Source organism: Coturnix japonica, chromosome 19 (genome assembly GCF_054131305.1).
Source record: "Coturnix japonica strain WE chromosome 19, WE-NBRP24, whole genome shotgun sequence".
In the NCBI taxonomy this organism is placed as follows: Eukaryota; Metazoa; Chordata; class Aves; order Galliformes; family Phasianidae; genus Coturnix; species Coturnix japonica.
In genome coordinates, this window is record NC_140681.1 from 11,770,885 (window position 1) to 11,795,173 (window position 24,289).

General features: G+C 40.3%; 1 protein-coding gene across 6 annotated transcripts in view; it reads right to left on the reverse strand.

Moving 5' to 3' along the window:
- Positions 1-24,289, reverse strand: part of GNAS (GNAS complex locus) — a 122,940-nt gene that overhangs the window by 28,799 nt on the left and 69,852 nt on the right. For all 6 annotated transcript variants that reach the window (XM_085520555.1, XM_015881746.3, XM_015881747.3 and 3 more), the window contains exons 3-5: positions 16,535-16,589; positions 16,334-16,453; positions 2,242-2,339 (exon numbers count right to left, since the gene is read on the reverse strand). In XM_085520555.1, the coding sequence (XP_085376681.1) occupies positions 2,242-2,339; positions 16,334-16,453; positions 16,535-16,589 (273 nt within the window). The remainder of the gene's footprint in view (positions 1-2,241; positions 2,340-16,333; positions 16,454-16,534; positions 16,590-24,289) is intronic.

Sequence of the window (24,289 nt, forward strand, 5' to 3'; positions counted from 1 at the left end):
ACATTTCCCCCTTGCATTCATCTAAGAGAATTCCTGACTTGCTCCCTGTGTTAAATGACTCCTGAACAAGACAGGCTTCACACTAAGAAATCACCCTTCAAAATTAAATAAAAGAAAGAAATAGATACAATTACAAAGAGCAATAAAAAGAAACACTGCTTAGAATTTAAAGCTGTTCTCCAGACTAAGAATCCTTTCGCATTTAACTATTTAATCAATTTTTAAGAGCAAGACAGGATTTTTTGGAAGCTGACTGATTTTGAAAGAGAAAAGATATTTTTCTGTTTTCCATTTTAAGCCGGCTTTGCTTGTTCCAAACAGGCACCTTCAAAAGTGGAAAATGCTGAGGACAAAGGGCTCTGAAGGAGCTGACTGACTCCAACACTTGCTCCGCTTTCTCTCTTAACTCCTATGAGCCCTAATACGGCAGTTTGCACATCCCAATTAAAAGCCCGCACTCCATACATCTCAGTAATGTTTCACATTTTGCCTCTGCTGCATTTTTTAGAACGAGCTCCCGAGGTTCGTTTCAAAGGATCAATCACAGCTGGTTTAACTGGAAGCAATTTTTGTCAGGTCTCTTGAAAATTTAATATGATAAAAACAAGCACAGAATTTCAAAGCACTTCACCTCCAAGCAAACATTCTGCCATTACAACACTCTGCATAACAGAACACGCAAATTAAGAACAGCAGCAGTGCAAGGCCAGAAGTGCCAGAAAGTGCACAAACTACCAACAAAAATGACAAGAAATGGCCTTCTGCTTCCTCCCAAGGAGCCAATGCCTTAAATTTACAACCAAACTGAATAAATATGACATATAATGACATATTTAGAAGACAGCAGTGGAATCTTAGGTAAAAAACCAAAGTACTGTCAGCAGTACAACATTTAATTTTGGTTCTACGGATCGTGATGTATCATCCAATGTTCCACTAGATGGAGCAGGATGGTAAAACCATCCTAAAGGCCATATCCCTCGCTGATCCATGAGAAAGTCAGCATCCAGCAATCAAAAATGGCAGCAACTTCAGCTTTTAGGGAAGACCAAAATTGGATCTTCTTCTAAAAACAGAGCAATGCAACCAAACCTTGGTGCTTAGCAAGACTTACAACTGTGAAAAAAACACCTGCTAGAAACACTAAGAGATAACCAAACACTGACAGAAACAACGTGATCTGTTTCTAACTTCTGTCAGCTTATAAAGACTAAATTTAGTGGACAGTTGACAGAAAACAAAGACCTTGTAATATTTTTTCATTTAGTAGCAAATGAACTTGAGAGGAGATCCATGCCAAATGATCAAACATTAGTCACCTAATGGAAAAGACACTGCTACACATCAAACAAATTCACACTAGAAACAATGGCAAAACTTCAAAGGGCCTTTGAAAGACCTGGAGCTGAGCAAGTCATAGACAAATGATCTCCCTGGTATCTTCAAACAGAGCTAATTGCTGATTTACCTCGAAGTCTACATACCCAAACAAAAAGTGAACCTTACAAACTTTATTTCACCAAGTGTTCCTTATGATACTCAGCAGCAGACAAACCACAGTCCTCCCTCATCATGTGAAATGAGGAAGCTTCTACTTCCTTGACCATTACAACTTATTTCCATATCTCCAAAAGAAACGGAGTGTAACCCAATAAAGTGCAGTCTTAGCAATTAATTTTATAATTTGCAATTAAAAAAAATAAATCTGAACCATACTGTGCTGCTGTATGTAATAAATAACTGCAAACATGCAGCAGTCCCTCTCGGGACAATATTAATTATCACAGAGGTGGAAATAATAGAAAGGAATAAATCACGTTCAGATATGCGCACCAAGGTACACAAGCAGAAGTCTTGGTGACTCTTCACAGGTTGCTTCCTATGAATGTTGCTGTCATTTTTGTTTTCAGATAAAGAAGCTGCATCGAAAGCAAAACCTACACTGTATTTTCCAAGACATTAAAATTTGCTGCAGGATCTGAAGTTGACTGTCACGTGGTATGAATGGGAAATCTGATGTCAGCCTATGTCAAAGTACTGGCAAGGTTTTCAATGTAGACATTACCATTGAACTGAACACCAGCTGGCTAGATCTCTGAACGGCTGACTAGTAGGAATGCACTCATTGCACCCAATCCTGATTTTCCAACACATGGAAAAGGAAGCATCAGGATAATCCAAAGGAGTTTGAAACAAATTGTATCTCAGAGTCAATATATAGCAGAACAGAACAATACTTACTACTGTGCACAATCAATCAGCTGATATTCATTAGATCTCTCATAGCAGGCTTTCACACCGTCATCTTGCCAAAGCGTTTTTGTGTGTTCATAAAACTCCTAAAGGGGAAAAAAATATATATATATTTATTATCAGGGGAAAAAAAATGGTTATACGTGAGGAGAATAAGCAATGATAATGCATCTTTACCACATTTCAACACACACACAAAAAAGCATTAAACATCTTCTAGAAGATGACAGGTTTTCTTAGCTTCTTAGACTTCAAAAACTGCCTATCAAGTACTCTAAGTCCAACTGTGTTTTGAAGCCTTGGAAGAGGGGTGAGCTTTTTATTAATGACAACTCTGTTGGCATTTTTAGTAATCCATATCATTTGGTAACAGTTGCTCTTTAGCTCCAGACTTCACAGGATATTATGTTTCTTTGGCTGTCAACATTGCTTTCTTCTTCAGCGAAACACTGGGTCTCAGTAATTCTTACTTAAATCTAGAAAACGATCCTTAGTTTTACACTGTTTTCCATTTTCCAAGTTAGTGGGGCTCTGTGGGGACCACACAGACACGTGAGTGGCACTGCTTCTATCAAGAAATTTGTTCCTTCACAGTGCAACTGCAGAAAGAAACTACAGATAAAATACATTGGCACAAAGCTCGTACTGTGATGGCATTAACCTTAACAATTATAAACAAACCATGAATTTGATCTTACTTTCATTGCTACTGAATGTGCACAAACAACAGCAAATGCAATATTAACCCCTGTCCTCAGTTCTCTTTCTCCCACTTCTAAAACCACGGTTATGGGATGCTTTGAAAGCTTCCTATTTTTTGGTAGTCTGGGAAGCCTTCAACCTCTGACTGTATCAGAGTACAAAGAGGGAAATACCTTTCCTAAGCAAAAATCAGTAGGGAGAGAAAGTGAGGGAGAGGGAATGGTTTGGAATTTCACGTGTTTAAACCAAAACCAGTTTGAGCCCAGAATCACCCGTATTCCAGGCCCATTCTCACACATTCTCTGCCAATGGCCAAGACCAGCAGCCACTCTGAGTTCTGCTGCTGAGGTTGACATCGCAAACATCACATCAGGCACAAACGCAACATAAAAATGTTCAGATCTTAAGTTGGGGAGTTGAACCATCTGACAATCCCTCAGCTTTAATGACCCAACACTCTGTAGAATACCCAGCCTTTGAACTGCCACAAAAATGAGGCTCAGAAGTCCTTATTCTCTTCTGGTTTTTACTACAGCTACAATATTCCATTAGAGAACTAGAATAAAGCAATTATTCCAAACAGCTTATCAACTCTGTCATAACTCATGAAAAAAATATTTGGAGTAGTTTCTGCAATCAGACTCTTAAGTGGGATGAAAAGTAAATCCAGTTCCTGGTCCTCCCATAAACACATCGATAATAAAAAGTCTGGGATTTAGTTTAACAGAACACTTATATAGTTCCACAAGGTCCTCTTGTGCTGCAAGGACAGCTTGGAACTTCCAAAAAGAACATGGATTACAATAATCAGTGTTCCTGCCTTGTTCGGCCCCATCAGTAATAAAATTCTCAGTACTGCCTGGATGTCTGTCCTGCTAATCTGAGCTACAACCAGCAGCACTCAGACAAGTCCTCTAACATGGCTGTTAACTGCCCATGCAGGCTGGGAAAAGAATTCAAGTCCACATTCTTTGAACTTTATATTGGCATTTCAAAACCAACATCTACAGAAAGTAACGGGCAACAGGTTATACCAAGAAGCAGTATGGTTATTATTACTTCATTTCGGAGAGATCTATATGACTTGTGATGGCCAAATATGAGATGCCTTGTTAAGCAACATTTTGTCTTTAGGCCACACCAAAAACATCTTCACGTAATTAGGGACTGCTGCTGACCCAACTTACACATCTGTAGATGAGAGAGGTGCTCAGCAATGAAAAGCTGGAACCAGATATACCGAGTTCAACTTTGTACTTGTTATACCAAAGTTGTTGCTTTATACTAGTTATGCTAGATTAGTGATTTTGAAAGTAAGACACATTAGCTAGTCACAAAAACAAAGCAAAACAGAAAACCCAACCAAATAAAGAAGACCCAAACCGGATTCCCTGCCCTCCCCCCCCCACCAAAGGAAAAAAAAAAATGTACACCTACACTAACCACAATTCTGAAATAATATTTAAGAAAAAGAATAACAAAAGGAACCCTCAACATCCCATCTGAGTCATGGAATGTGGCCTAGGGGTTCTCTCAGGGAAGATGAGCAAAACCACAAGATTTGTAAAGTATTTAGGTGGAAAAAGGGCTTCAGACGCCACCAGAAAAATCAAGTCAGTAACAAGGTTCTAGGGTTGTTTTTTTTTGAGTTAAAGAGGTCTAATTTGTACGAGTTCTCTAGAAATAATGAGTTAGGAAACAAATTAACCAAAAATTGCAGGCAAATTTCCTGAAAAGAAATAGCCAGAAAACGAGTCCTTACATGTCTGCTGCTTGTTTCCTCAACACTGATTCACTTGCTGGCACTTTCTAATACAGACTCTACAGCCACATTAACACGGGTTTCTTTTGCACTAATAATGGAATTCCTAATAAAACAGCTAAAATAAACAAGTAACACTAAATAACATTTTGGTTTGAGATGATATTCCACAATAAGCGGGATTTAAACATTAGGTCAAAAACAATCTACAGCATTTGACAAATACAGTCCTATTATCCAGTCTTGCCCAGTATGTATTTAGAACAACAAAAAAAAGCCAACGATTCCAGTTATGTCATTTGCCATTTAAAAAATGCTGCGGTAACATAATACACACCCACAATCCTGTTTAAACTACAGCTGAAGCTGTGCAAAGCAACAAGAGTCAACACAACCAATGACAGCCAGCACGGTGTCACCAACCAAAGTGAGAAGTGAATTCCTACGAAGAATTTACACTCTTGGAAGCACTAATATCACCCTAAACAGGGAAAAATCCTTGCATAGAACACTTGGGGAAAGTTATGCCAACATAATGCAAATCTGAACAGAACAAGCAGGGCTTGAGACTGAATGTGTTCAAACCAGGCAGGGGCACAGTCTGAATTCCAGGCACAAGCTGCACCTACCAGGTACAAAAAACAGTCTGGGAAACCTTCCCTACTCTTACACAACTGAATTATGAAGGATGATGATTTGCTGATTGTAGGAAACCTGCAATCTCACTACAGCTTAACACCATAAAGCTTCAACATGCGCATGTGAAAAGAAACGTGTTGAAGTGCTAATGTTTTATTTAGTAGAGGAGCCTCCTCCACCTTCTGAAAGTTTCCCCACACAGTGAATCAAAAGGTAACACTTGTGACCTGTCCATATGCATTTACAGGAATGCAATCAGACCTCAGGAGGGAACACCAGTGGAAATTGTCATGTAAAACAGATGCCTGGAAAACAGCTCTTTGTTCCAGAAAGATCACACAACGCAATCCTGGTGCAGGAAAAGGGCGATGCACAGCCTGACCGAGTTAAAATCCTACTGTGTTAGAAACCTTCAATGAATTTAATACATGGCAGCAGGTAATGAGTGGTTTTTAAAAGTCAACCAGAGAAGGCGTTAAAGAACTCAAACATTTTAAGAATTTGGGGTTGATTAATAATAATAATAATAATAATAATAATAATCCTCAAGAGATAAAGTCCAGGCCTGGGAAAAATAAGGAACCAAGATTCATTTTTGAGAGATATTCTAAAAGGATAAAATATTAGCAGAAAACGAAAGAGAAAAACTGGACATACTGTCTACATGGTTTTGTTCCCTCCAAATATATAAAAGCTCAAGAGACTTTTAAAATATGTTTATGAAGCAATGTTTTATAGGCATTAGGATGTTGGCAGGGAAAAGCACTGGCACAGCTATTGCAACTGTGATACCACGTCCACAGGAACCTTAGCACGGACATGCAACGCTACCTTTTCTTTGTAAAATATAGGGTGGATCTGTCAGCAGAGCAGCTTATTTACTGCCTTCAGTTAAAGTCAATGCCACTGAAAAAACCTACCTGCTAAAAGGTGTGTGCAACCATTACACAATGTTGTGGTTAAAACTGGGATTCAGTTCCTGGGCAAAGTTCAGTGTCCCATGAAGTTACTCATTTCATAATAAGAGTTTTAAATATGTCATCCACTTAAAACCTAATGATTAAAGGTCAAACTACATCAGCTTCTAAATGTAAAATTGTATCTTGGACAACATCTGCTTTACTTTCAGGACAGATGGATGGTTCTGCATTCCCTATGAACTGTATTGGAGCAACACAAGGCCACAGTGCTGCATTCCACTACAAACTGAACAGGTTGATTTTCTCCTTCCAGGATAAATACGTAACAAATAGATTTGTTTTTCATTGTTCATAACTGAAAACAAGCACTTACGGCTGACTCTAAGGCCACTCAGCTAAGGAAGCCAATGGTGTCCTGCCATTCTCCCTGTGTTTGGGCATGGATTCTACAGTGTGTTAAAAATGTGTCAAAGAGGACAGTTTAATAAGCCACTTACTCGAACAGGGAAACATCTGCATTCCTGCTGGTGCGAACAAGCGTTAACTATTGCTTGCTATTTTAGGGAAAATATGCCAATGATATCACAAAGGAAATGCATACCTACAAACAGTTGAAGATATTCTCCAGTCTCTGGCACACGTCCAGAGCGGAATACAGAACTCTTTGGGAGAGGCCACAGTACTCAGCACTTCTCATAACTGAGTCAGATATTTTCAGCAAGGACTCAGTCTTATTATCAATAGTTCTTCGTGATTAGAAGGAAGAATAAGGATGAAATGTTTGGGGTTCTTAAGCAATTTTCACATTCCTCACAGAACCAAAAAAAGATGTGGATAAAACCAATGGACAGTGTGAAGATAATTTCATTTAAGAAATTCTTGTCAAGTTTGAAACTCCACCTTTTCCCTCAGTTAAGAGTTTCAAAGGCCATGCTATTTGAGAAATGCTGCAACGCACAGTTTTATACCCATTCTATACCAGCCCCTTTGGTCAAGAGGCCTTAATAGTGCATCACCACATTATCTCCCTTTTATTTTTCTTGCACCAGAAGTGCAACATGATGAACATCACGATGTAATTCTTTCATAAATCCCTTATTTAAAATGCATCACCCTTCTTAGAGAGGAGGAACTCCTCCTGGTACGAGCGCTGAGATGGAAGCTCAGCAGATATGAACTCCCCATTTTGTCAAGACTTCTCTGTAATTTTGATTAGACGTGGAAAGAAAGCAACTTGTCAATGAATTAAACCTATTGATAGCATGAAAGTCTTCTGTACCATCTCAGCTCTCTCTTGGGGCAGCAGAGAGCTGTGACAGAGACCATCCAACCAGGAGCTGTTTTTGCAGATCTCTGGCTAGGAAGGAAGGTTTAATAAAACTCTGTGACATCTCCTTTGAGCCTTAAATTAGAGCTTGGAAAATGTCTTTTGATACTGCGTGATTTTATTGCTTGTTGTGTAATGAATATAAGTAAATTTAAAATGAGCAGTTGAACCGAATTGCCTTAATACCTTACGGAACTGCTGAGAATTAATGCAACTTCAAACAACAAGGTGAGCATGGCACCACACTGCAACACCCTCCGGGCTGGAAACTGAAAGTCTGTTTTTGCCACTAACTTCCACCAACAGAAAAAGGTAGCTAAGATAGTTCCTTCCTACTCTAAATTATGACAAATGCCAAGAAAAGACCAATAATTATCATACAATCTTTCTGAAGAATCAGCATCTGTGTTGGCGAAAGCATCACAGACTGCAACTACTGCCTATGTGAGCACTGAAGACACATTCCAGAAGGGTGCTGTTAGAACTATTGAAATCATCTGAACAACCCTGATATTCCAAGAGTGCTACACTGTATGATAGTTCAGCAACGTGCTTAAAAAGAATTGCTATTTTTTATATATCCAACCTGAATTCCACCCCCCTTCATCTCATATTACAGACAAACTGAAATGAATTTCATTTAGCTGGTTTTCCTGAACTGAAGAAAATCCCTTTGGGAAGACAGCAAGAAACAAAATACTTAGATCCCAAGAAGGAAAAGCCAGCGTTACTCTCAGTTGGAGATGCTTTCATTGGTCCTACCACAACAAAAAAGGAAAAACGAAAACCTGGAAGGCTTCTGAGGGCTTGTACTGTCCCAAAGGCAAGCTGAAAACCCCGGCAACTTGCTGGTTTGCTGGAAGGTGGGACTCTACCAAAGGCTCTACTGTAGTTTTGTTGTATGACGAAAACTACATCCACAGGGCAATGTGCACATTTACTATATTGCCCAATCTTAATATAAACCATTACAGAAATGACTGTCAAGCCACAGCAATACCAAGCAGGCTCACAGATGAAATTCTACTTCATCCATGCATACACCAATATTTTGTGATAGTGTCACACTGTGATTAAAACCAGAAAATGCTTAAGAATTTCTATATTAAATTTATGCCTATTTCCTGTTCAATTCAGCTGACAGCTCTTCTGCTTTGGCATAAATTGAATTAATCTGTTCTTGTTCTTCAAGACTGCTCTGAAGAAAAAAAAGAAGATGTATCAAGAGAAATTAAGTCATCGTTTCTCCAAATGAATTTCTAAATGTGAACTTATGAACCTACAAGTATGGTATGGTGGGAATTGATTCAATAAAAATACAAATGCAGAAGAAAGCACTGGGATTTACTTCAAATGTTAATCAAATATATTAATAATAAAGTGTTTTCGTTGTTGTTATTTTCTATACCATAAAAATGACCACACTACAGGAAAGATCTGCAAATAATATCACCTGGAAGCTCTGCATTGTAGATTCTCCAATTTGAGGAAATACTGAGTTTTAACTAAACTACATGAACACTTCAGTCAAAACAGAGCAGAGTTCAATGGATGCTCCTTTAGTTTTCCCAGTTAGTAACAACTTCACCTCATACTCAAGATGTGTTTTGGTTTCTGGCACATTACAAACTGAAGCATAAGAAATAAAAGCGTCCCCATTTTCACTGCAGTTAGAAATTGCTGTTAAGGGCAATAAAGTTCAGTTTACTGAAGGTGAGAACAGAGTTGTTTCTGCAGATGCTGCCACATTTAAGAACTGAACTGGGTGTAGCTGGAAGAACTGCAGCAAGCAAACCAGGAGACCAACCATTGTATAGAAAACAAGGTTTATTATTAAAGCTGCTTCACCCTTCTGTTTCGTCTCATTTCTGATCACAGAACTTAGAAGGGAGACTTCTTTCTTTCAGTACACAGGTAATCATAATTTAGGCTGTCTTTCAACTCAATTAGCAGAAACAGCAAGTAAAGAATACCTCTGAAGATCTCCTATCATAGCACTTTGCTGACACTATTTCTAATACTCTCCATTCCTTCTCATTAACAAGGTATATTTGCATATCTGCCTTTTCTAACACTTTTGCACCTTAGGATGCTTAAATATATGTCCAGGATGTATTACCAATATTTTGTAAATGACAAAACATACAAGAGACTAAAAAAAGCACACAAGACAAGTGAGGTGATTTGCTTCGAGTCATAAAACAAGTCCGGACACTTCACTTGCTGGTAGCTACCAGAATTCCACAGAACAGTATGCAGACACCCAAGGTAAACAGGCTCCATCCTCACCTCCCCAGCACAGCACAGCTACGCCCACCAGAGAAAGTGCTTTCCCTGTTCCTCACCAGTGTGTGCCCAAATGCAGAGTCTCACGAGAAACACCTGCCATTAGAGGCAACGTGTTTGTTGTTACCTCATAAAGTAGGTTATGCTGTCAAACCAGAAAAGCTCTCTGCCTCTTCCAGGATGTATTTAGATATGAATAACGAGGTATCTATCATGATACAGATCGGGTTGGTTATCTGTAGGGAGAGGTAATTTTGCCTCCATAATTAAGGAACACTTTCAGCAGCAAACAGATCCTAGTTCACAGCTTTTGTTCCTTAGACTGTGCTCTCGTCTTCTCCTGAAGATGCTGCCATTAATGTTTCCACCTTCTCCTCTGTCCTGACTGCACGTTAATGTACTACATGGTTTGTATTGCCTCACTCCTACTGCACAGTGCATGGGAGTAAAGCAGCCCTCTAAAACTGATTCCAGGTAAAAATAACCTCCCCAGAATAGATGAGAGAAGGAGTAAGGGTTGCTGGGGTTATTTTTAACATGGAGCGGTTCAATGCTGTGATTTACTTGGGGGACCCGACGAGGTTTTTCTGGTGCAAGGAAGAGTGGCACACAGCAGTGTGGTGGGCAGAGGGCCGGGCTGGCTGCGGGCAGACGGGATGTGAGGCCGGCTTTGAGGCCGAGGCTGGTGTGTGGTAACACCAGGCCTCAAAGACACCACTCAGAAACCATAATAAAACCATTCAGCAGCGCTGGCAGTGGCAGATCCAAAATAACTACAATGGTGTAGTGTAATAAAAAATAAACAGGGAACCAAAAAACCTGCAGACAATTTCACTGACACCCTAAAAACTATCCCATCTCTTCTCTAGACCCATTTCCCTGGATCTAGAGAAGCATACAACACAGCAGTGCCACAGTTATTTCGGATTTCAACAGTGGATATTCTGGATCTACTGCCAACTGAAGTTACTACAGCATTTTCAGGAGAAACATCTCCAACAACTGAGTCTGCATCAATTAAAAATAGCTGAACAGTATTTACTTCTGCCTGTTTTGACTACTTTACTGAGGGACAAAGACTTGAAATAAATAGATTTTGTTTGGCAGTTTGGTTCATGCTGGTTGACCATGGATAGAAAACTGCTCATAGAATGAAAGCATTTCCATTCTTCTTCTAAAAATAATAACAAAAAGAAAGGGGTGACAATAAAAGCCACTATGATGGCTGGCACGAGGGATGGATAAATATCCTAGCCACTGTCTGGTGTGCAGAGCAGGGGCACAAATACCACCTCCATAACCCAGTCCATCCAGCATCACCCTACAATTGCGTTTTATCTGTAATGAGCAAAATAGTGACAACAGTGACTGAAAAGCCATTTGAAAGCCTCATCTATGATCAACTTTTGTTTTTATTTTCTGTTTAAACTAGGTGTAAAAACAGCCTGAAATGTTGCTTTGTACAGTCATAGTTCTTAGACACCAAGTGTCACTCTGCTCACGTGGAAAATGAAACACCAAAATTAATCCTATCTCATGTGAGGTATCTAAAAATGCAGCACTAGCATTAACTTGGGATATAACTCAAACATACTGCTCAAGCAAACTATCCTTCCTGCTTGTTTCATTAGATGGTCTCACTGATCAGCATAGTTCACTTCATAACTTCTAAGCCATCTGCAAATTACTTCTTTCTTAAAACATTACTTACCATGGCATCATCTTAAGACACATGTCCAGTAGCAGTCATCACATGTGGGCATATAGATTCATATGAGTGCACTGATACAGCAAGATTTCTGCCTGACTCCTAAGGCTTTAACTAATGCACAATTACAGTCAGCTCAGTGATTAAAATTAAATCCTTCCACTATCTCAGCTGAGTTGGTTTGATTAACTTGGGAGGCTTTTTTTCAGTTTAACTTCCTTTTTCCTTGCTTAAACTAATCATGCTGGCCAGTGACAATTGAATCACATGATAAAAACCCAGCATTAATAAAGGCAATGATGAGGGTCCTCCTTAAAAAGATAATCTTTCATTAAAAAATTGGCAGTGTAGCATTGTAGATAAAGAGTTCTGCTTTCAGTGCCGCTCCACAGAAAGCATGATCTCTTGCTTGTTCTCAGTGCTCAATCACACCAACAAGGCTAGACATTCTTGGCAAGGTTTTGTCCTTTCATGTCCTGTCATTTTAGCAAGGATATGTTTCCCAGTGGTGCCAACAGAACACTGCATGCAATATTTATCAGTGCTATCCGTATTAACAATAGATTACATGGATCTGATTAGCATTGCAATTTCTTACACTGGATTTGCTTATTTTACTACAGCAAAAAGGTCTTCCAGATTTTACCAGGTCAGTCACCAAGTTGAAGTTTCTTTAAGTAACTGACACTTCAGAAACTGCTGAGAACACACTGAAGACAAGACAGACTGCATCCCCAGCTACAAGGGCTCTCAGAACATCTGCTTCTAGGTTCTTGCCAGTGGTGCACACAGTGCACTGACACAGCACAGAAGGCATTCTAAAGGAACTACAAATTTGATTTATTAAATATTGCAATACTTCAAATCACCAGCACGACTGTGTGGACAGAATTCCTTTCAATACTCCTCTTTCCCCTTCCCAATATGCTACTATTTGTATTCAAGAAATCTAATTGCTTAATACCAAGTGTGATGAATTACTGTCTCCAAAAAACACACCAATTTTTCAGTTTCAGAGGCAATGTTTAGCCTAGCACTTAACTGCACCAACAAGATTTTGGAGTTGTGTATTTTAATTCAGTGTTACACAATGCTACGCAAATGACAAATATTTCCTCTAAGTCAAAAATTGCACAGCAAACAGATGGAGCCACAGATGAAGAATTAGAATGTCAGATTACAAAAGTTTTTCTTTCAGTCCTAGAGCCAGACCTCTAACACAACCATCACACTCCAACGCACCCGCATCTTTCCTTTCTTCTGCCTTTCACATCACACTGAACCTTCCTGCCAGGAAACTTTAGTCCCACCTGCACAGCAGGTAACTACAAACACAAATATTGGTGTGCACGTTTAACTTCTTCATTTAAGCCTCAAGCATATGTAAGAAGGATGAGTCCTCACATTCTAAAGATCTTCTCTGGTTGGGAAAGAAATTAAGGAATACAAAATTATGATTCCATTTCAGTGCATTGCTTGCTGGAGAGCTTTCTGAATTAATTTTAGGAAAAGAGGAGTGGGTATTTACAATGGGATGAAAAAGGCTTTGTATCTTAGGTACTCATGGCCTTCAAACAACATCTCCTTTGTACATGAGCATCCTTTCTACCTATCATCATCATATTCCTCCTACAGCAGAGAAGATCAGTGTCAAATATAACACTGAAAGTTATGCCTTCATAACAGCTGAAATACGATTCCCCATGAAAATGGAAGAGAGAAAGAAGTTCTAGACCTCAAAACATCACAGCACTACCTGCTGCTAAACCTTGCTCAAAAATCCCCCTCCCTCCTCCTGCATTAGTATGTTATACAGGAAAGGTTTTAGCTGCCAGTTGATGAAAGTCTCCTGACAGAGAGTTCTGGAGGAGAGACTGGATAATCAAGATTTCCTTAGATATAATGTGTAACTAACATAAGGCTATTTCCAATTACAAAAAATGATACCTCTTTCAAAGTGCTTTTAATTAATCCATAGCGAAGTCAGCACTATTTTTATAGTGGTACCCAGGGATTATGTATGTCTGCTACTATACATTGAAATCTGGCATTGAGGGGATTTCTAGATCTCAACCTGATTTAAAATACATAATTAAAATGCAAGTTCAGTTCTTCTTGCATCAAAGAACAATAACCTACATTCTGACAATCTCAGAAGTCAGATAAATACAAACTTACATAATCAAAGGCAGAAGGAGCCAACAATCCTACTTCTAAACCAGTGGCTAACATTAAAACCTCAACCTTATGAACAGTTACCTATGAAATACTTTCTAATGGCATTTAATTTTGGAATTAGAAAAAGTTAAGCACATGTCTAAACTTCTGTAGACACACAGTACCTTTGTTCAGTGAAAGAAAACCCAGTTTTATTGGAGCACAGTTATTCCTCAAGTTTCATGTTATCCAACACACTTCCAAAGACTCTTCACTGGACTTGCAATTATTTATAGACCCGGTAAGCGTGTATCTACTACTTTACACAGCAACACAGCACATAAAACACCAGACATCATCTAGTCACAGAAGCCGATGACTTACGTTCAGAACCTCAGTCCACTTTGTTGTCTCTCTTATCCAAGGATCTCAGAATGCATTGCAAACGTAAAAGAACAGACAAGCGCAATAGTACTGATCATTGCAGTTGCTAAAAAAAACCCAACAACTTTGTTTTATGAGAACCTCAGGCTATTACTAATCAGTGTAAGTTAGCCCAATTCTATAAACAGACAGGGCCAGGCTGTTGACACACACTTCCCTGCTAGTAAATACAACTACAAGAAGGCCTTCACTTGATTTTGAAGGGCTTGCTGCTCTGTAGGTTACCAGAAATAAAAGATATGGAATATTTATTTTCATATTAAAAACAGCACTCAGAGTAAAAAGAGAACTTCCCGAGCTGCATTTAAGAATTACTTTACATTCCTAAAAAAAAATTGAGGGCAAATCTGTCTGTTTTGGGTTTCCTTTGAAGAAACACATTAAAAATATTTTTGCTAAATGAAAATAGCCGCAGTCAGCACTGAATTGAAAACATATTCTGATTTATACTGAAACTGAATAGGAAATGTCAGAACTCCTCATTTGTCTTCAGTGCACATTTGATATGAATTAAAGCAACACACATATCCAGCACATACCTGCCCGGCCTGCTCCCTTACTGCTACACAACTAGCCCTTTCAAGGGAAAGAAAAAAAAATCATCAGTGTATTCCAACTGAACTGAAGAAAAAACTCTGATAGAGGAGATGAGGGAAGAAGTATTTCAGTAAGAGACAGGTCACGGGAACTTGTCACAGCACTGTTACGGATCGCAAACTGAACCATCATGAGACAATGGGCAGCAGGAGAGCTGCAGGCACCTGGCCAACTCAAAAGCGTGCAGGATGGAGTACAGAGCTGCTGTTCTTTGCCTCAAATATTCTCCTAACACTGTCCTTAAGGTGCAAAATTCTTTGTCCAACTGGCAGAGAGATCTTCAATAAGCTGACCAAATATTCCTGCAAATAACACGGAGAACTATCAAACAGGTATCTTAGGAGAAATCTCAAAATGCCTTAATTTAGGATCTCTTAAGGTAGAATCATGAAATGGCCCTAAAATGATTAATATTACATTCTATGTGCTACAGACTTCCTCCATCCATCCATCTTTCTGTGCCTGCTCATTGCTAACACAACACAACACTCACAATGCTAACAGAATATTACTTTCGCCTTGTACACAAAGCTAATTCCTAGCTGTTCTTCTCCTTGTAATAAAGGCTGACTGAAGCATTTAAGTTCCCAGAAGCAGCAGCAGTTGCAAAAGGTAACTTGCTGGCTTCACAGACTAGCTTGTTCAGTGCTGTTTATAAACCAGTTACGAAAACCTTGCTGTGCTGCAAAATATCCCACATCTGTTTGCACTTGCACTTTCCTTTCGAGCACCTGAGACCAACTACTGCTGGAAACAAAACCGTGGTGTAAATGGATCCCTGATTTTGATATATCATGATTTCTACCCTCATTGGAACATAACACAGAAAGTGATACACTCCCGTATTACTGCAAGTATAAGATGTTTCGTGGCAATTAATGACAGTAACATCTCAGTATTTAAGAGTTCAGTAAGTGCAGACTGTATTTTCATGGGTTTCTGCTGCTTTCCTGGTTGAGACAGATACAGTAGAAACTAATCACAGTGAGTAGGGACAAAGTTACACCACCAAACAAGTAATTATACTTTCTGCATTTACTCTGGGGCTGCTGGGATTTAGAATCATTAACTAGGACTGGCAAGGGCTGGGGCAAGGACACAGTACATGGAACTTCTGCAGAAAGTCTGGCTGACACAGCTGTCAGAAAACATCTGAATCAGCAAGAAAACACTACTATTTTTCCAAAAGAGAGAAATACAGTATCACTAAATGTCAGCTAATTAGCAACTGGCTGCTGTGCACATCTCCCCTCTTTTTGGGTAGGGCAAAGACCCAAACATCACTGCCTGCACTGCTCTTCTTAACTGCAGGTGATGTCTGCAATAGAGCATAAGAAAGGAGACAAGGACATCTGCGTTCACAGACCTGAACACTCTACCCATGTTATTATATACTTTAATTAGCACTGACTCACAATACCTACAGTACTAATTCCCAAAGACCAGTTTGCTGTTTTTGTAAGTATTTACTACAGTGCAGTGAAAAATAACCATTTGCAAAAAAGCACAACAGCAGCCAATGAGGGTTATTTACTTACCGGTGGGAAATCGAAGTCTATCTGGTTAGCTAAATTTAAGATGTAGTCGATTCGAAACTGGTTCTCTGGATTGGCTAGTTCCACTGGAGGTGCCAAGTTGCCCATTGCTGTCACTATTGTCTGCAGAAAAGTAAAGAACATTGCAAAACGTGTCTGCACACCTAACTTCGAATAGTTAACAAGAACAGCTCGTATGCTTACCTCTATAGCTTCTTTAATATTGTTCTTAATATCCTGAATTTTCATTTTCTTTTCCCTGTAATTAAATACATTATTAAATTTGTAGACCATCAAAGCAAAGCATCTTTTTGAAACAGAACATGAAAAATTCTAACTATATTGTTAACACTGAATAATTTCCTCAGTACTGAGTATTTTGGTAGAGACTCTGATTAAATACCTCAAATCTCTACTTACACTGTAAACATCTATTTGTTTCCAAAATTGGACATTCAATGATGCATAAATAAACACCATTGCTGTCTTTGACAGCAACCAAGACTTCCTGCAAAATTAGCAGATCTTGATTCATTTTAATACAAAATACTAGAAATGCCTTTAAGATATTTAGAAAACATTAATAGGAAAGAAATAATAATTAAAAAAGAGTAATTGACTGTAAGTAGAAATAAGTGAAAGGAGAGCAGAGCACACACACACAAAAAACAAACAAACATAAAAACGATGTCAGCAAAAAAAGCCAGAGCAGGGAACTCAACCTAACAGACATCCCAACAGCCTGGGCATAAAGCCTACAATAAATAATAAAGCTCTAAAGTGAATACATACAATTATTTTCAGCCACAAGCACAACTGTAGGTTAGAAATCCAGACTGAATGCTGTATGTGAGCATTAACATTTGGGATTAAGTGCAGCCAAATCAAAACGTGTAACAGGATCAAGCAAACAAACTACTGCCCCTAATACACCTGTGAGGAGTTTTACCACACGCCTTTTGTTATTCTGACAGCAGCTGTTCTCAATGCTAAATAGTACCATCAAAAGAAATGCCTGATCACAGGCCTGGAGCAGCCAGGCATTCACCTCCTGGAGGTACAGCTGGTATTAAGTCCAGGAACTAGAACTTCACATAAAGCACTGGGATGAAGCTTTTACATTATTCATTTCTTGCTATGCACAACATAACGTTACTGCTTTGAGGTAAAGCAGATTAGCCAAGTTACTGAAACAAAAAGACAACAACCCTGAATCATCTGACTGATCTTTTAATCTCATCAAAATGTTTTGCAAATCACTTGTGTTATTTAAATACACATCATTTATTTCCAATATTATTTATTTTGAAAGCTCACATTTTCCAGAACAGCATCTCAAAGGCTCCAAACTACAGCATGATGCTTCTTTATTCTTTAAAAGGTAATGGTCACACTTCCAATTTGCTAAGTACAGCTTCTCAATCTCAGCTCACCTAATTAACTAACTACTCATACTGTAAATGCTTTCTATCACCTTTCCCTTTCTGTAATTACTCACAACCAACAAAACAAAACTGAAAATATATTCACCAACCAAGAGAGCAAAACAGCAGAACATGAAGAACTGCTGGAATAATGTGGCAGATCATATAGAATCATAGAATCACTCAGGTTGGAAAAGACCTTAAAGATCATTGAGTTCAACCATGACCTAACCATCCTACCCTAACTAACAGCCCTCAGCTAAATCCTGTCCCTGAGCACCACATCCAAAGGGCTTTTAAACACATCCAGGGATGGTGACTCAACCACCTCCCTGGGGAGTCCATTCCAATGTGTGCTTAACGGTGCTTTCTGTAAAGAAGTTTCTCCTGATATCCAATGTAAATTCATCCTGGCGCAACTTGAGGCCATTTCCCCTCGTCCTGTCACCTGTCACCAGAGAGAGGAGACCAACCCCACTGTGCTGTAAGCACCTTTCACGTATTGGAAGAGAGCAATAACGTCTCCCCTCAGCCTCCATTTCCCCAGACTAAACAGCCCCAGTTCCTTCAGTCTCTCCTGGTAGGCCACATTCTCTGAGCCCTTCACCAGCCTTGTTGCCCTCCTCTGGACCTGCTCCAGCACCTCCATGTCCTTTCTGTACTGAAAAACTCAACCCAGTACTTGAGGCGAGGCCTCACCAATGTCAAGTACAGAGACGGGATGACTTCCCTAGTCCTGCTCACCACACCATTCCGGATACAAGCCAGGATGTATCAGCCTCGGCCACCTGGGCACACTGCTGGCTCATACTCAGCCGACTGTCCATCAGTGCACCAAGGTCCCTTTCCTCAGGCAGATTTCCAGCCACTCCTCCCCAAACCTGCAGGGTTGCCTGGGGTTGTTTGTGACCGAAATGCAGGACCTGACACTTGGCTCTATTGAAACTCACACAGTTAGACCTGGCCCATCGATCCAGTCTATCCAGGTCCCTCTGTAGTGCCTTTCTCCCCTCTGGCAGATCAACACTCCCTCAAATGCTGATGCAGCAGTCCAAGGGTGGGGGGAATTTTGATTATCTCATGAAAGATTAATTTAACTGCTGCAAAAGGTAGGTCACTGAAAACAACCATGTGCCAGCTGCACAGCACGCTGCCTCACAGGATCCCACCATACACACTACCAGAAAGCACATCTGCAACACAGGATCTACAGACACAAAACGAACAGCAGCACACGTATGAATCAGCAGCAAAACCCTACCACAGAACAATGCGACTGTCCCTAAACATCAGCCGCTTCCCACTGCCCATAACAAACGTGCTCTCAAAGCACAAGGAAAGGCAATGAAGTTTGATGCAGAAAGGAAATGAAGTGACCAGCAGTTCAGAGTCAGTTCCCAGGTCCACTAGAGCTCCTGACCCACCTCGCAGACCACCTTACAGCCCATATTTGTACCCAAGGACTAACGGTTTTGTCACTGCAAGGCAATGAGCCTGGACAGCCCAGATGTACTGAACAAAGGAAGATACTTAGTCAGGAAAAAAAGAGGAGAAACTGAGGGTTTTTTATCCTCTTCCTCCCCATCTTCAAGTCTCTCCAACTGCTGGCACTGAAAGTGCTCACTGCACTAACCAAGTCTTACAGTAGGTGTGTTTCTTGGTTAGTGCACACACAGCTGCAAAAAGCCACTGTTTGGGTTTTTGTTTTATTTATTTATTTAAAGGTCCATTATTAAAAAAGAAAAAACCCACATAAATAACGCTGTGACAGCAGGAAACGTTTCTCACTGATAGTGCAAGCAAAATGTCTGGCTTGATTTTGCCTCCAGTTTTCAGCTGAGGTCATGAACTCAAGGAACACAGAATCCAAACTGCCCCATTGAGGTCAAAAGGACAACTGATATGCCCAGGGTGAAGCAAAGCACCGGTGTTTTTAAAGGACTATGTAAAGTTACATTCAGTCATTTGGCTTTGTTTTGGAACAGGCATTTAGAAAGTCTCCTGGTTTTTACGTGAACTGCAGTTCAGATTCTCTTCCCCCTGGAATTCTTATGGCTAAATTTCTCAAAGCATCAGCTAAGCACAGTTACCTGCCTCTTCCACATCAGACCGAAAAACGCAGTATTTCTGTTACAGGTTCTTGTCAATCTTCCATATTTACACCTCTCCACAGGTCCTGAGTTAGCAGCAGCTCTGGAAGTGATAACGAACTTGGAGCGATGTAAAACTCCAGCAATTAACAAACTGCTTGACAGCATCACCGTCTTTACAACAGGAATGAACACTCAGTGCCTATTTCTGTGTCTGTTGCCATGGCCCTACAGCGTGCCCAGTAAACAAGGACTCTTATTACACAGCAATGAATGCACCATGTCATTTTGTGTTTGGTAACGTTTACCGAGCATAAATTTTCCATGACAATGGGATATGTAATTCTTCCGAAGCTCAATGTGTTCCTCAGTCACTCATCCAACAGCTCACCTGCACCTGGATCTTCCCTTTAAAAAAGGGCAATGGATGTCAGCCCGGGGCTCAGGAAGCGCAGCTCAGAATGTCAGGCACCACCTCAGCCATCATCCCTCATCCGTCTAAGAAATCTGTGGCACATTGCACCTCAAATATACAAAAGCGACTGAACTTCATTTCCTCCATCCATGAAAGATGAACCTTTGGAACAGATCTGTCCTTCTTTCCTGCTCCAGGTACCAACACAACAGCAGCGCTGCCCGCCCTCCCCACTGCGGTGCTGCCTCGCGAGCTCCCAACGCCCGTCGTGTATCTTTACGTGCCATGGGTTAATAAGGTCACATTTTTAATCTCATTTAAAACTTTTGCTTAGGCTGTGTAGGGTAGGCCAAACAAAGCATTAGACTCTATTAGTTGAGGATTATAAGAAAAATCTCAAATCCTGCTGTTTTCAATATTTAAATGGGCCAAAGGAAAGCTGCACATAGCTTTCAGGGAAGCAAATAAAGTCTATTTTAGGCACTATAAAAAAAAAAAAAAAGAAAAAAAGATGACATTTTAATACAAGAAACATGAAATCAGAACGACATAAAAGGTCAGGAAAATCCAATATTCCTTGAAAACAAACTCTGCCCAGAGAAGAGCAACCCCCACCTGTGGCAGCAGTGTAAGTCAGACTCAAGCAAACCTTTATGTGAAGAGCAGGCTGCCAAATGGATTATTAATTTAAATAAAATAAAAATCAAACTATTTTTAATTTAACACTCATTTCTGATTTACCTTCCAGATAATACGAACAACCACAATTTGGGAAGTCTCTTTAATGCTTTAAAAAGAACATCCCAGCAGGCCCAGAGTCACCTTGCAAGTAGAAAAGGGGGGGAAAAAGTGGCATTGAAATGAATGGTTGAAGCAAAACATGTCACAGAACTCTATTTTAGAAAGAGAAAACTTAGTCAGAGATCTTGTGACCCCCTTTTATCGTTTATCTGGAAAGAGGATTTTGCATTTCTTCACTGGTCTGGAAAGGTGCTGTGTGCTCTGCTGAGAAATCTGACTGAACAGGCAGAGTTGTGAGAGGACTGAAAACCAAAGCACCAAGAACTGCCCGGTTCTAAACCAGAAGGGAGCACATCGGTCACTATTTTGCGTACAAAATGAATTGACAGGTTTTTTTTCCTACAAATACATGGTAAGGTAGCTTTAAAAAAAACATTCCAAAGCTTATAGAGTAAGTGGTAATATAAATATATATATTTAAAATAAAGTGTGAAAATGAAATGAGTGATCAGATAATGATGTAGAAAATAAAGTTAAAATTACAGTTCAGTAGCATTTATGTTGCACGGCTCTAACTGTGACCATTTCTGGACTATTTCTGAGAACTCAGCTGTGCCCTGAAGTACCACCACTTCCACAAGTGATGTAACACACGCACAGGACAATGTATTGCTGTGGCTTTCCTATGTTCTCCCCTTCAAATGCTGTGAAAACTGCTTTGCTTTCATTGTTTTAATACACAATAATATTTACCTACAAGAGATACATGCACTTCTTAGTACGTGGCCATTGACAGAGAAACATGATATGAAAAGTAAGAGCGAACAGACACTGTTATTCGTGGAGGAATGGAATCATTCCCTACGTTACAAAGCAAGAAACACAAATTACTGAAGCTCTGATAAAAACACACCACAGCTGTCTCAATAAAAGTTACTGTCAAGAAATACACTGAAAAAGCCCACGTGCTGAAGCAGTGGGGTGCTCAGGCCTGGGACTTCCTTATTTCCCAAGGGAATAGTGCCGTAATGCGATCACCACACAACTCAAACCAACCTGTAGGTTTGTTTCACCTGTGCCCACTGCACTGCCCTCACCATAGAGGTGAAAGGCCACCAGCAGTGCCCTGGGGGGAGCTAAGAGGAGGGCTGCCCACCAGGGACCCTTAGGGCTGCACAGCAGGTGACTCTCAGGCAGGACCAGCCCAGGGCCCTGCTCAGTGTGCAGGGTGGGATGGCACAGCCGTGCTGCTCTGGCTCCAGGCCGTTCTGGGGCTCCCCTTCAGCTCTGCAAATTCCTGCATACAACCAGTTTAACTGGCTTCACAGTCCCTTCACACCTGTAAGTATCACAAGGAGACCATCACAGACCCAACATTAAGAAGCATAATTCTGCTTACATGGCTCCATTTGCCTCAGTTAATTAACAAGCAATAGTTTAGGCAAGGAATGACAATAAAACTGTTTACAAAGAACTCTGTGATGGATGAGGTTGATAAAGACCCTTTAATTTGTACTGTACAATTAAACACCTGTGTGAATTGCATACTGGATTTCTCCTTCTTCAGGCATGCATACACAAGATATCACACCAGTTTGTCTTCTTTGCTCCAAGAACAGTTAATTCAGCATATTAATAAAAAATGTTCTTAAAAGTTCACTTACTGTATCAAGAAACTCGATACAGTCATTTACAGGGATGCAATTTTCACAGCACACTTTGTGATTCTTCTCTTTTCTGGCACTGAAAGAGGCTGACCAGAAGCAACAGGAGGATTCAAGTCAAACTTGCTGAATCATCTTGCCTTGTACAACTCGCTATTTTGTGATAGCCATTTGCTGTCAGGAAGCATTGAAGATGTGGTGTTTTTTTTTTCCACCTCCCCCACTGTGAATGTGGTCTTTAATAATGGGGGGGAAAAAAAAGGAAAAAAAAAAAAAAAAAAAACAAGAAAAAAAAGAAAAGGCAACATGGAGATCAGCAAACAGCTTTTAGGTGTGTGACTGCGCTGTGTCCGGACAGCTCTGCACTGCCCCAAGCTGTCTGCTGGTGCTGCCCCACCTGCTGTAGGCTGTGGGGTTGTGTGACTGGACCAGTCCATCTCTCTTTCATTCCCAGCAAAAACCCCACTACGTTGCCAAGTGTAAATGTCCAGACTCCAGGAACTTCCTCAGCCAGTCCTGGATACAAAGCTTTCCAAAGCAGGCAATCAGGTCCCAGACCCCTTCAGGGACTCACGTACAAGTATGAGGGGAGCAGCTCCTACAGCAGCTAATGACTTCACTGCTACTTCCAACTCAAGAAGTACACAGCTGGCTACACGCCAACATTAAATGGAAACGAGCCCTAAAATAAAATGGCTGAACACTGGGTGCCAAACAGAAACACTCAGAAATCAGCCTGAGTGAGATGCAGAGCGGGAGGGGAGAAAACAACTGGGCAGATGAATTACAAATCTTTTTGGTGTGGGTGATCATGTTTCCCATTATTGTCTTAAACACTTCAGGCACGCGATGCTGCAGGATGGAGACCTGCAATGTGCTGCCTCCAGCACTGAGAGAACCCCAGGCTTCTGTCCCAAACCCTGCAGCTCAGCAGGAACACCCAGATGCTGGAAGGACAACAGCACAGCAGGAAAAAGAGGCAAGACTGAAACTGATATTCTATCAGAAATGAGGTAAGCTCTACAAAACATGTTTCTACGTGCCCCTACAAGCTCGTACGGTCATCTCTGCATGAATCACCTACTTCTAGAGACCACTAAAATATGCAAAGAACTTGCAATGTGATAATAGCTTCCCTATTCCACTAATAGGGTTAGTTGGCATCACTACTTGTGGGCATACACCTTAGTTGTCAAAAAGTACTTCTGAAACATAGACTTACCAATACAGTATCAGGTAAAATTGTTACAAAGTTCAAGTAGGCTCAGAAGGATACAAAGTTAAAGCAATCAGACCACAGGAATTCCTTGAGGTAGTTCCCCAATCACATCCCCCTCCTTTTTCAAAGTTCAATGACATTAACAGATGCCCAAACTGTTGTTTTTCTTCTGAATGTTGCAGATTCAGTATTGCCAGCCTCTAAGCGAAGAATACAGTCCAAAGAGGAAAAGCAGTTATGAGAGTGAACGTAGATCTTAGCACCTGAACAACAAGCAAGACGCTGGAAAGGAACCCAGAACTGCGTATTATTACAATACGCTGCCGTCATCCAATGCTGACCTTCATTTCACTGAGCTCTCAGAGGCAGCTGTTTTGATCATCGAGCATTTCTTACAGCAGTGCTG